Source organism: Cricetulus griseus, chromosome 6 (assembly GCF_003668045.3).
Source record: "Cricetulus griseus strain 17A/GY chromosome 6, alternate assembly CriGri-PICRH-1.0, whole genome shotgun sequence".
NCBI lineage: Eukaryota > Metazoa > Chordata > Mammalia > Rodentia > Cricetidae > Cricetulus > Cricetulus griseus.
In genome coordinates this window covers 146,274,295-146,288,358 of record NC_048599.1, presented here as the reverse complement: position 1 = coordinate 146,288,358, position 14,064 = coordinate 146,274,295, and the positions used below count along the sequence as shown (strand labels likewise).

The 14,064-nt window shown below is 43.2% G+C and overlaps 1 protein-coding gene across 7 annotated transcripts in view; it reads right to left on the bottom strand.

The window, feature by feature from the left end:
• Mapkap1 (MAPK associated protein 1) overlaps positions 1-14,064 on the bottom strand; it is a 218,143-nt gene that overhangs the window by 60,608 nt on the left and 143,471 nt on the right. For 6 of the 7 annotated variants that reach the window (XM_027423729.2, XM_027423728.2, XM_027423732.2 and 3 more), the window contains one exon: positions 1,742-1,849. The exons of the other annotated variant lie outside the window; for it this stretch is intronic. In XM_027423729.2, the coding sequence (XP_027279530.1) occupies positions 1,742-1,849 (108 nt within the window). The remainder of the gene's footprint in view (positions 1-1,741; positions 1,850-14,064) is intronic. 7 annotated transcript variants of the gene reach the window in all.

The following is a 14,064-nucleotide window of genomic DNA, read 5'->3' as shown; positions in this document are numbered from 1 at the left end:
TTTTGTTTGTTTTGTACAACTAGGACAAACCGAAGTTCCCACACATGCTAGTTGAGCACTCTACCACTAAGCTATCCCCCCAATTTTTCTAATTTCTCTTATTATTTCTTTTACCACCAGGCTTAGAAACTTAATTCTCAATTTCCAAATGCATGCAGATTTTCTCACCCTTTTCCTGATTTCTAGACTAGTTTTACTGTCACAAGCCAGTTATTAAGAAATGCCATAAATCCCCAATACAGGGATAGTACTAAGCTATGACTTTCCTAATCAGAAACAATACTGTGAAAACCATAATGTATACAAATCTTTGTTGCATTTTAGGTCTTTTCTCAGGGTAGATTCTTCAAAGTGGAAATCTTGTGCAACATTCTTAGGCCTCTTATACACCCAGCTATCATTTATATTAGATTTGAACTCCTGACTCTCCTGCCTCAGCCTCCCATGTGCTAATAACAGCTGCACACCACCATGTCCAGTTCAGGAGGAATGCTTCTGAAATAACCTGCTTTATTTGGTAAAGGGAACCAGATTTTCATGAAAATACTTATGCATTATATTCTTGAGAGAATACATATTTATGAATATTTACTACTTATCTAAAGTGTCTTAAGACAATTTAGGTGTCAATGATTTTTAAATTTGTATGTTCTTCCATAGGATTTTTATAACCAACTGCAGATGGTGAGGCCATCAACCTTTACCTGAGAATTTTCTCTGAATGCCCAAAGTACATTTCCCCTTCTTGGTAAATGTGTGCATGATGTTCCAGAAAAGGCAGTCAAGGTCTCTGGTCAAGGAGCAGTCTGGTCTTCATTAAGAATGAGTGGCAGGACTAAAGAGCTTTTATTCACTCACTTATCTGGTCTATTTTTCCTGAGCTCCTATAGTATGTAGTTTTTGGCAGGCTGCTAAGTTACTGAGGAGCAACTATTATGGGTCAGGAATGCCCTTGCAGATGTATAATCCAGTGGGGGAGGTAAACATTAGCCAGTTATTAAGCAAAATAAGCAACAGAAATACATGACATGAAGAAAAGAGCAGAATACTTTGGCATAGCATCCTGGGGGCCCAGATGAGAAATGACCCAGGTTTGGGTGACAGGACTATCTCAACAGATGTGACATTTAAACTGAGACAAGGATGGGGATGAGTAAGAAAGAAGGAAAGAGCACTTTAGGCAGAAGAAACAGCTTTGGAGCACAAGTGGCTGTGAGAAGGTTATCTCCTCCTACTTGGGGAGCATCTAGCAGAAGGTTTTGTCAAACCTCACAACTCAGAAACTCTGTAGACAGGAAGGAAAGAAATTCAGACCTCATGGTGGCACTTGGAGTCACTGTGACACCTTCTGCTGAGAATATTCAAGTGGTTAAAATTTTCTAAAATATGGTATCAAGCAGTTGACACTGACAAGGCCCATTGCTGTATACACAAAAGAGACTTTGGCTGAGAAAGAACCTCTCATTTCTAAGCTGTTTCCAGGGCTGTTCCAAAATTAGGAAGATGTAGTTCAAGAGCAAAATATTAATCACAAAGTGCTAAACAGGATGCAGACTACCCAACAGCACAGAATCTATCATTCTGCTTTGGGACACACTTGTAAACAGAGCCATGGTCTGCCTTGGAAAACAGTCACTTTTCATCTGCTTAGGGAAGCCAGGCCAGCAAGTACTCTCAACAACATAACTACTAAGCATGTTTGCAACAGACAAAGCAGCACAGAGCGAGGCAGCCAACGTACTGTTCTCTCGGACCAGGCAGAACTCCCAGGCGTTCTGGCTCTCCAGTGTGCTCTCCAGGTCCACTGCGATGTTAGGCTCACTCTGCTTCTCCAGGCGGTACTGAGGGCCTGGAAGATCAAAGGGGCAGGAGGAGGGGAGGAAGTCTGAAATGGTGAATGTAACACTGAAAAATGATCACACATCAGGGAAAGCCAAAGGAAAATAATAATGTCTGTCTCAATCGTGTAACTATCCTAGATGGCAGAAACTGACTTTTCTAGCCATCTTTTTTAGCTCTTCCCAAACCAGGTAAGGTTTGAGTCAGAATGAACTAGAGGCACAAACAATTGACCCCTTCTCTTTTACGGAATGGATTATCATCCTTTTTGGAACTGTTTCTGGATCTCACACCTCAACAAGTACAATGAAGACCAAGATGTCATGGATAAAACACTGATTTAGAGCTGGCTTGGTGGCACACGCCTTTAATCCCAGTACCCAGGAGGCAGAGGCAGAGGCAGAGGCAGAGGCAGGCGGATCTCTGGGAGTCTGAGGCCAGCATGGTCTACAGAGCAAGCTAGAGACACCTAGGAATGTGTAAAGAGACCCTGTCTCAAACAAACGAACAAAACACCTGCTGGCTTAGGAATCACTGACTCCACACAAGACACTGCTGCCAAGGTACTTATTAATAATTATCACTGCACACTAATCAATTACAATCAGAAATAAAGTATGTGTGGAACTCTGATAGTTCAAAAATGTCAAAGAAATAAAAAAACATGAATGTTACAGAGTAAATCTCAGGCTCTGGGTTTGGTAATGAAAAGGCAGCATCTATCAGCTGTTCATGCTTTTACTGAGACTTCTGTTGAAACTATATTATAGACATGGGTTCAGTATTCTGGTAACCAAGAATTCTACCCATCCCATTGCACCGAAGGGTTACAGCAGATCTAAAAAGACAGTAGAACATTTTATACATTTATTCACTGTTTCTTTGTCAACCTAAATACCAATGATGTTCTCAGATAATGCCTAATGGGTCAAAAAGTCAGATTCAAAACTGTGCCGGTAATTTGTTCATGGTTACTAAAAAGGTAAGAGGCAGAGGTAACTCTCATTGCTCTGACAATAAAAGGTGTGTTTGGCCAGACAGAAGGAGATGTGAGAGAGCTGAGGATGGCAGCAGAGGCAGTGCAGAGCTCCTGGAAGAATCTAGGCCTCCATTTCCAACAGCCCAGAAGCAATGTGTCAGAGCCATGTACCTACTTCTGTAAATTTACAGTAGGATCTAGGTATCAAGTTTAATTATAAACACCAGCCCCCTGTATCTATGTTGTGTGTTTTCAACCACTGAAGACTGAAAACACTTGGGGAAAGTTGTGTCTACAGTATACTGATTAATTTTCATTATTCCTCATCATCCATGCAGCAACCACCCATACAGAGTCTGTGCACTGTGCCAGGTACTACATGTACTCCAGAGATCAGGGTCTTTGGGAGAGTATGCTATGCAAACACTATACCATTTATGGGAGGTGCCTGAGCACCTGCAGATTCTGTTGCCCATGGAGATCCAAGAAGCAATCCCCCAACACAAGATACTAATATCTAATAGTTTTATGATATTCAAAATTGGGAACAACTTAAGATTTGATAACAGAGAGCCTACTAAGTAAAATATTGTTGAATACTTCAGAGACATTAAAAATAATTCTAAGATACTTAATTATAAAACATGTTTATGGTATGCTATTTAAAAACCCTAACGCACAATTTTAATAGGATAATTATAGTTGTAAAATGTATAGAAAAGTGCAATGATAAGAAAGCTGTTTCTAAAATGTGAACTGTAGTTATACTGTAATAATGGGATTATGCATGCCTTAATTTTCCTTTGTATTTTCCTGTATTTTTCAAATTTCTATATAATAAAGGCTATTTAAAATTTTTTTCCAATTTTATTTTATATACATTAGTGTTTTCGCCATGGGTTTCAGGTTACAGACAGATGCAAGCTGATAAAGGCTATTTTTTATAACTTAAAATGTTGCACATACATAAAACATTTTCAATTTCTTACTATCCATGTTTTTCTGAGACTATTGTAATTACAACACATTGTAGAACTTGAAAGAGCCTTTTACATGCAGTAATTTTAATCGAGTCGTCCTAAGTCACCTGGCTGGCCTGTCCTCCTTTCCTGCACAGTGAGAACCAAGGCCTGGCTGACACAGACAGAATTTTAGGTCACTTTCCTTCCTTTGCACTTTTTTTTTAAAATTTTATTTTAATTTCCACTCTCCACAACTTCCAGGAGAGTCAGAGGAGCTAAGAGCCCCCTTGTCCTGAAAGCAACTCCCTACCACACTCTGAAACGCCTTTGTCCAGGTCTTTCTATTGAAATCAGCATGTATCTTTGCATGGCTTTTAGGACTTTCTCTTGTGTCTCCTACCTGCCCACTGTGTGCTCCTCACTGGATCCTACAGGGCAGGCTCAGCAGTCCATTTCATAGATGGGACTCATGAAGAAACCTGACCAACATCACAAGGTAAGAAGCAAGAAGAAGAGATAAGGCCCAAGGTCTTTTTGGATTTATCACTCCTGAGCCTTGAGCCTTTCCTCCTCCTGCAAACTATAAATTACTGGCATATTACAGAGGCCATAGCTTACATCATAAATATAGATTTTTGTAGATTTGTAGATTCATGTGGTTCACAATCACTTAATTTGTGGTTTATATAAATTCAAAATGAAAATGATCTAAAATAATTTATTTTAATGAACTCACCAACACCCAGAGCTATGGCTGTGCTGTGGTCCATGACAATACAGGCCCCTATGAACTTCACCAACATCCAGAGCTATGGCTGTGTTGTGGCATCTATAGATGTCTATAGTGGCATCTTCTTCCTTAAAAGAGCTGAGAAGGCAGCTAGGGAGGGCCAGGATTACCTGTCCAGGGTGGTGCCATTGGGCGCCAAGTGATGGCGGGTTAAAAGTCCACAAATACTCAGATAAAAATTAACAGGTATTTACTTGGGGAACACTCACACAATGATGGTAAATAACCGCCGTGGTCTTCTGCTCCTGAAGTTGCAGCCTCTGCCCTTCACGATGCTCTAACCATAACCCAAGAGAGAGTGAGGCAGCCCCTCCTCTTCCTTATAAGGGGTGACGTCTGAACACACTGAAGCCACACCTTAGGGTGTGGCTACCACACCAAGTCCACTAGTGGAACAAGATGCCACTACATTGGTCCATGGAACTATAGCCCCAATGAACTTCACTAACACCCAGAGCTATGGCTGTGCTGTGGTCCATGGCAATACAGGCCCCTATGAAGAGGAGAATTCCTTATCTTTCTATCCAAGAAGGCCTTTACCATTCATGAAACACCCCCCCCCACACACCCCCTACCTCCACAAGGCTATGCATGTGTGATCACTCCTACACAATGGGCCCAGTATGTCCAAGTCAGAAGACAACATGAAGGAGTCAGCTTTCTCCTTCCATCACATGGGTCCTTAATCATTGAGCCACCTTACCCATATCCATCTTTCTTTAAGAACCTTCCTATCATGTTGTTTGTGGAAAGTAAGCTCCACTGTGGGTTGTTGTCTGCTACGGGTGCCCCTACTGTTTCTAGAAAGAAAAGAACAAGCTGCAAACCTTTTCTGAACTTGGTGAGGGGCTGATGGGTCTTGGCTTTGAGGAAGCTAAGGCTGTTTTTCTGAAGATGTGACTCAAGACTTAAATCCTTGCCAGGAGCTTGGATAAGAGATCTTACAAAGGAAGACTTTCACACACACCCTCCCAGAAAAAGGCCAGATCAATAACTTCCACGTAATGAGAGCATACTGGACCCAAGTGAGAAGCAAGACAGCTTAGGCTGGGCTCAATTGCCCTGGTCCAGGTCCTGGCTGAGCCATTTAGTTTATGATGCTGACAACTTATTTAACCTCCTGTCTGTTTCTTCATCTGTAATATGGGGATGATAATAGCATCAACCTCAAAGGGCTGTCCCAGGAATCCATGAGCCGAGAGCTGTATGGTATCTGACATACTGACTGTGGTTGTTTTTGAACAAGACATGTCCCCCATAGGCTCATGACACATGGTCGCCAGCCAGTGGGTCTGTTTGGGAAAGCTATGTAACTTTTAGGAATGTGGAGCCTTGCTGCAGGAAATACATTGCTGGGGATGGGCCTTGAGAATTTATAGCCTCACGACATATTTCCAGTTCTTCTTCTTGTTTTCTTTTTTTTTAAAGATTTTTATTTATTATGCATACAACATTCTGCTTCCATGTGTATCTGCACACCAGAAGAGGGCACCAGATCTCATAACGGATGGTTGTGAGCCACCATGTGGTTGCTGGGAATTGAACTCAGGACCTCTGGAAGAGCAGTTGGTGCTCTTAACCTCTGAGCCATCTCTCCAGCCCTTCTTCTTGTTTTCTGTGTGCTACTGAGATATGATCTCTCAGGTTCCTGGTCCTGCTGCCATGCCTTTGCTGCCACTATCAACTCTGGCACTTAGGAACTATACTTCCTTCCTTAAACTGTTTCTGGTCATGGTGCTCTATCACAGCAAGAGAGAAGCAAACTAGAACACTGCAATTCTGTTTAAAGGTGTGCTGTCACTATCCCTATCCTAAAACCATAGGGGGGTGAAGGAAGGGTCATAACTCTGATCACCCACCATCACTCTGAGGCCTAATATGTATCAGGAACTTATTGAGGCCTTCCTTACAGATCATCTCATTTATTCTTAAGATACCTTGAGAAGTAAAGAGTGTGAATCTCATTTCATAGGAGAGGAACTGGGACTCAGAGAAGCTGTTCCATGTCCCTTGGGGAGTGGAGTGGCTAGGACGTATGCTGGTGAGGCCCAGGCCCACACTATCTTTGCCATGATGACCCACCAGATTCTCAGTAATCAATAATCCAGATTAGCATACCCTTCACCCACTATATAACAAGTTACAGCTCCATCAGCTGTGTCTGACTTCCAGAGAGATGTCATGGAAGGAAAGGACAGCAGCCGGAAAGCCATTTAAGAAAGAAAGCTGTGGGATCAGCTTCTATGAATGTGCTTTCACCAAAGACATGACTTTATAAAATAGCAAAGGCTCTTTCACACTGAACAGCACATGGTTCTCAAGGCAGTGTCCAACCTTTCCAAGAAAGGTTTTAAAATGTCACAGCTGTGCTTGAAGTGCTACATGCCCTCTGGTGCATAGCACAGAGAACACAAAGGGAAGGTTCTGAGAAGCAGTCATTCTACAGCGACAAGAACCTGCTTGGGCATTCCCATGATGTATTTATTGTGACAGTGCCATAGCATGAAATGGTATAGGAACAATATACTGCTCTGGCACCTTGAGAAAGTTCTACCATATAACACACAGGCGGGGTTATAGATCCAAGGCAAACATCTCAGCACCTATAGTCTGATGGCTGGGGTACACTCTCAGTGTGCTTTCCTGATCCCTCTGACTCCTGACTGAAACATGAAGGGTTTTAGCACATGGTTCCTTAATAGCCCCAAAGCAGCTGGAGCTGAAATCTGATGGGAAGCAAGGGCTATTCAAGTCTGAAGACAGGGAAGTCATCCTGTAGCCAATCACTAGGCATCTTTTTTTTTTTTTTTTTTTTTTTTCCTGAAGACCTTGGTGCTATGGAGAGTGGGTCTTCATCAAAGTCTCCTGGTTACTTTTGTACTGTCATAAATCTGTCACTGACATCTACCACATCTCTTTCCCCTTTGCCCATTAGGAAATGTGGCACTTAATGTGACCCCTGCCCGTTGTGACTCAGGCACACATTCCTGTGCCAGCTCTTCTTGAGGACACTTGGCCGTTAAACCTGTAATTTTCTTTTCCTTTCATGTAGTTGACTGATCAATGCATTTTTATCCTACTCTAAGGTCTGCATTTCAAATCTTTTTGGATTTGGCAGGGTATACTGACCACTGATGCTAACATTGGCCCATAGGAGGGAAACAATAAAGTCAAAAGCTCATGGTTACATCTTCATGTCATCTATTTCCCATTCACCAACTTAGCTTCTTACAGTCAGAAAAAGCTAAGGATGAGCAAGTAAGAGAGGCAAAGCTAGCTGAGGCAAAAAAAAAAAAAAAAAAAAAAAAAAGCCCTGGTATTTGCACTGCAGGAAAGGACCACTGCCAGCTGCTCATTCTGGTATACTACTTAGTCATTTGTAAAATGGGTCCAAGGAAACTATTCTCAAAAGTTTGCTGTGGGAATTAAGTGAGACAATCAAAAACTCTCCTTGGCAAAGTGCTTGGGCAACAGTTATTACTCCCAATGTTGACCCAGAAACACTGGACTAGAGGTAGATCCCTAGCCATGAGGCACAACAGGCTAACACAGCAAGAGTAGACACACAGTGGCTAGGAATGCAGGCACCAATGTAAGATGTCCATATTCTTCCTCACATGAGACCAATACTGTGGGGTGGAAAGAGTATATAGTTCTTTTAAAAACCTTGCTTTTGATACTATGGGCAGCATTTAAAATTAGAGACTTGCTTAGTAGCCAGGACTCCCAGTTTCCTGGCCTCTCAGGTCCTACAAATATGGTGTGAAATGAGTAAATGTCAGAACTCACAGAACAAGCCGTAACAGCACAGATATCAAAGCGTATGTGTTGTGACCATTCATAGGCTTGGCTAACATTTTTTGAGCATCAGCAATGTGCCAAGCTCAGAGATGAGATGAGTAATCAATAGGGGAGGCTGGGGAGGCAGAGATACTTCAGCAGGTGAATTAAAGAACAACTGTTGCTCTTACCCAAGGTAGTGACAGGGTGCTATGGGATTATAAGTGGGTCAACCCAGGTCACTCCTCTTCTCTGTGGGGGGAACATCTGATCTGCACTGTGAGGAAGGACTAGAAACCTGGGGGAGGGTCCAGGGAGTGCACTCCTCTGGTTCCTAAAAAAACCATGTAGACTTTGGAAGAGTCTGGGGCAGCTTGGGGACCCAGGGAGAGCTGGGGCAGTCCGCTGGTCAAGATCTAGAGCTTTTCTTGCAGCAACAGACAATACTAGGAAAGTGAGGGGACACAATCAGCTTTGTGGAGAGATTCCTCTGGTGACACTATACATGGGCTGGGACAGGCTGGTAGAGGGAGACCACCATATCAAACTTGTCTGCTCAGCTCAGTCCTGAGACTCCCACAGCCAAAGCTGTGGCTGACAAGCTGATGGCATCTACACTAGAGTGCAGACACAGATACAGCTACCCCAAAGAACTGTACTTGGTGTCCATTCCATCCCAGCTCTTCCTCTGGGGGCAGCTCGCATCCTTTACTTGACTTAATGTAAGCTCAGGACTGCATTCAAGTGATGACCACTGCATCTTAAGCCACCTCCAAGGCTTGGACTAGAAAATGTGGAATTTAAATGATAAAGTAAGAACAAGCTAACATGACAACAAGGTCACACTTTAGCCCCTTCTGAGCCAATACACTTTGCTCTTGGTGAAAAAGCCCAGTATAATCAAATTAAACACAATTCCTATTACAAAAGAAGAAAGGCCAGAGCTGTTCCAATCAGCCAATTCTCTTGCCTAGTTAAACTGCAGAACCTTCAGGAAAGGTTTTGAAAGCATGACCCATCAGTTCTAATTTTTAAAACTTATCCCTTCAGTCAAGACTAGAAAAAGGCCCATTCCAACTTTTATCTATACTACAAAGTGCTGTTATCTGGCCTGATGTCAGGAGCTCCAGCTCTCTTTCTGCTGACAAGCAGAGCTGAGAAAGATAAGATTGGAAACGAATCTCACTTCTCTGAGTAAATAAATAATCAATACTCATCTAAATGTAAATGAGAAGGTAGCCCCCTCTGATAACAGCACTCTTATCAGAGAGCCAATTTTCTTCAGACATTTGGCCTCAACCAAATCACCATCATTCAGCCCTAGCCTAATGGCAAAAAATCGTAACTAAATTGAACTGATCACCAGAGATCAACTAAGTTCTGCCCTGGCCACTTCAGGTTCAAATGTTTGGGAATGCAATTTTGCCCCCATTAACTTTCAATAGCAATGAAGAGCAGACTGGCCGGCCAAAGGGCCAGTCTGTGCAATAAACAAACCCCAGCTGGGGCCTGGCCAGGGTGCAAGGAGGAATGGGCATAGGTGTGCTGAATGGACACACACCCCAAATCCGGGACAGGAAGGTCAATCCTGCAGGTGGGCAGGGCATTTTTTCCTCATCTAAGGCCTGCCTCAAACTGAGGAGACAATCTGCCCGATGATCACAATGGTTAAAGGTTATTAAAGATGAAAATAAAGAAGAGGAGATATGAAAAGTGACTGCAGCTAAAAACAACGCAAAGATTCAGATGATCAGTTTCCTCCAACTCATTTGTCTTAGGCTTACGTCTGCCCAGTAGCACCACACTGACCTGATTTTACTGAAAGAAGACGCCGTCTACAAGACAAATCACTTCCAACCACTGCACTGGGGTTTCCATTTCTTTGCTGCAAGACTCAATTCACTGCTGATGAGAGTATTGGGGAAATTATGACCATTATTGATAGGACAGCAAAACCACTTTTACACAGTAGTCTTCAACTCCAAAGAAAGCTTGCACTGGACCATTAATGAAGGTGTCAGCTAGAATCAGAAATTAAAGACAAAGGCTGGCAAATGCCTGATGTTCAGAGCACATCCAGGTCACAAATGTGAGCCTTTCATTCTTTGGAGTGGAACAGAGCTTAACCAAGGAGGAGGGGGCAGCTGCTCCGTCCACAGGTGGGAGGGGAAATGCTGCTCTCTGCCCCGGAGTCCAGAAGCAAAGACTCTTGAAAGTCTTTAGTTGCTACTTCTGTGTGCTGCTCTCCAGCCTCTGAGAGCATCTACACCCTGAAGGTGGAGGTGGAAGTAGGCTGACATTAAATGTGGGTTTCAAATCAGAAAGACAAGGGTGAAACCCTAGCTCCTATTTGAGACACTCAGGAGGCAGGTTGATCTAGAAAAGCATGCAATAATCAACGATTATGTGTAGCATAAGGCCTACTAAAAAGTAGGTGTCGATAAATGTCAGCAAATTGCTGGGTAAATCTGACAAAATTATCAACCTACTCTTTCTGAGAAAAAGTCAAATATGGCTTCCTTCCCAGGGCATAACAATAACCGTGACCAACACCAGAAACTTCCTGTCCTTAATGAAGTACTCTACACACATGGCTTTCTGAATCTTTAATGATGCTACAAGGCATCTGCTGCAGAGAGAGGGAGAGTCTATCATGAAGTGACCAGTCGTCTGCTTGTGGTGAGGTCTGGCTGAGAAAGGTGTGTCTGAGATGGGCCTGTGGCCTAACCATTCTCCTACAGCTCACGTAAGTTTTGATCTTTGGATTAAAAACAACAACAACAACAACAAAAAAAAAAACCAAAACAAAAACCAAAAAAAAACAGCCAAACAAAAACCCTACAGGGTTGAGATGATTCATCAGTCCAGAAAGGGACAAAGACACTGGGTGGGGCTGGGCATCCAGGAAGCCAAAGTGGGCAACTGTCCTAAGGGTCAAAACTCAAGACCCCAGAAGGGTGGCCGCAGGCACTTACCCATATCCAGTTGCTGGCCCTGCCTTGCCGCCCCCCGCCGCCCCCTTTTTAAAGGGGGACTCTTTTCCTACGTTAAATGATTTACAGAGTTACTGCCTCAATCCACAGTTCTGAAAGCGTGATTTCTTTAGGGTTTAACTATACCCATTTCTAGTCTTGTTACAACTTTTTTATTACGATAGAAAACATTTACTGGAAATATGTTACTGCTATTACCAGGTCATAAAATAAAAAGAAAAATAGTTTATGTATTGCCATCATTTCCAATCATCAATCAGAGAGTGCCAAGGAGAGGAAAGGAAAGGGCGTGCAGCCAGGATCTCTTCCTTTGTGTAGGAGAAAATGTGGGAGCATCATAATTCTTCAGAACAAATTTCTTCTCAAACTCCAGGCACAGGGCTGGGCTGGCAGAGAGCACACCTTGGCTGCACCCCCTCTCAGCAGCCTCTCCCGAGCTCTCTGAGCTCCTCCATGCCACCTTCCTGGGAGTTCCCTTCCTAAAGCACCCACAAAGCTGAGCAGGAACACTTCTGTCACCTGTGATCTCCCCCTGCTAATAAGGTACTCCTTGAGGTGGGGTGGGGTGGGGTTTTCAATCCTCAGCTCTGTACTCACAGTGCTTTCTAAGCATTGAATGATCTTGATTTTTGTTCACTAGAAAGGCTTCAGTAGGATGGTACTTCAGATCCAATAACTCAGTGTCCAAGACTATGGGCACCATATTAAGAAATAGTAGTTCAAGGCCGGGCATCGGTGGCGCACGCCTTTAATCCCAGCACTCGGGAGGCAGAGGCAGGCGGATCTCTGTGAGTTCGAGGCCAGCCTGGTCTCCAGAGCGAGTGCCAGGATAGGCTCCAAAGCCACACAGAGAAACCCTGTCTCTAAAAAAGAAATAGTAGTTCAGCTATACAATGACCTGTGTTTAAAGATATTTACCACAATACCATTTTAATACTGAAAACCTGCATAAGGCTTAAATATCACCAGCAGGAAGCCATTAAGTAAATTATAGTGTATCTATACACTGGATGTTATATAGCTATTATAAAAAGAAATTAAGGTGGGGCTGGAGAGATAGATAGCTCAGTGGTTGAGAGCACTGACTGTTCTTCCAGAGGTCCTGAGTTTAATTCCTAGCAACCACATGGTGGCTTGCAACCATCTGTAATGAAGTCTGGTGCCCTCTTCTGGCCTGCAGGGATACATGCAGGCAGAACACAGTATACACAGTAAATATATGTGTGCATGTGTGTGCGTGTGTGTGCGTGTGCGTGCGTGTGCGTGTGCGTGTGCGTGTGCGTGTGCGTGTGTGTGTGTGTGTGTGTGTGTGTGTGTGTGTGTGAAAAGAAATTGGGGATGGAGAGATGGCAAAGAGGTTAAGAGCACTGGCTGCTCTTCTAGAGGTCATGAGTTCAATTCCCAGCAATCACATGGTAATGAGATCTGGTGCCCTCTTCTGGCATGCAGGCATACATGGGGGCAGAATGTTGTATACATAATAAATGAAATTTAAAAAAAAAAAAAGAAATTAAGGTAGTAAAATATGGGGAAAGTCCTGTATTACATGAGCAAATTTTTAAAAAGTATCCAGATGTAGTGATGTATGTCTATAATCTCAGCACATGGTGAGCTGAGGCAGGAGGATCATGACTTTGAGGTCAGCCTGGGCTACATAATCTGTCCTGGAAAAAAAAAGTTGGGGGGGAGTTGGTGGTAGCCCACACACTCAGGAGGCAGAGGCAGGTGGATCTCTATGAGTTCGAGGCCGGCCTGATGTACATAGCAAGTTCCAGGACAACCAGGACTGTTACACAGAGATACCCTGTCTCGAAAAACCAAAAAGGTGCCAGGCAGTAGTGGCGCACGCCTTTAATCTCAGCAATCGGGAGGCAGAGGCAGGCAGATCTCTGTGAGTTCAAGACCAGTCTGATCTACAAGAGCTAGTTCCAGGACAGCCTCCAAAGTCACAGAGAAACCCTGTCTTGGAAAAAACAAACAAACAAACAAACAAACAAGAAAAACCAAAAAGGCAAAAAAAAAAAAAAAAAAGTAGTTGGAACAAGGGTGTGTGTACCTTATGGTAGAGTGATGTCTAGTATGTATAAGGTCCTGGGTTTAATAAGTAATGCCAAACAAACAAACAAACAAATAGCAGTAAGGCATATAGTATATATAGAGTATGCTACATGTTAATAAAGTCAAACCCCAACAACACATCCACTTGTGTTGTACACATTTGTGTGTACACTTGTGGAACATAAGATAACATGTATTCCACAAACACATGTATTTAGGACGTACAAGGTCATGAGCTCTACTGACTATAGTTTCTCTGGGGTGCAGAATGAGATAGTAGCAAAGAAGGTAGCTTTTGTTCTTCACTTTATACATTTTGATGTTTGGGTTTTGACAGCTGACATACATGGGTATTACATGTCACTTAAAATCCAATTTATAAAGTGACATTTAGCAATCTTAGAGCCTTCCAATCCGGGCCAGAGGGCTGGTGGCCACTGGAGCTTCCCCTCAAATCGCACAGGCTCAGTGGTTGCTAGAGAAACACTGGTGTCCGGGAGAAGGGCCTGTACAACTATTGTGAGCATGCAAAGGCTAGTCACAGGGGTCCTGTGAGTCTTTTCACCACTTCATCTCTCCAAACATTCTCCTTCAGTCAAACTCTGCCTGGGTGGCTTCTGGACTCCCTAGAGCAGCCCAAATAAAAGATCTCTTATTCTGGGT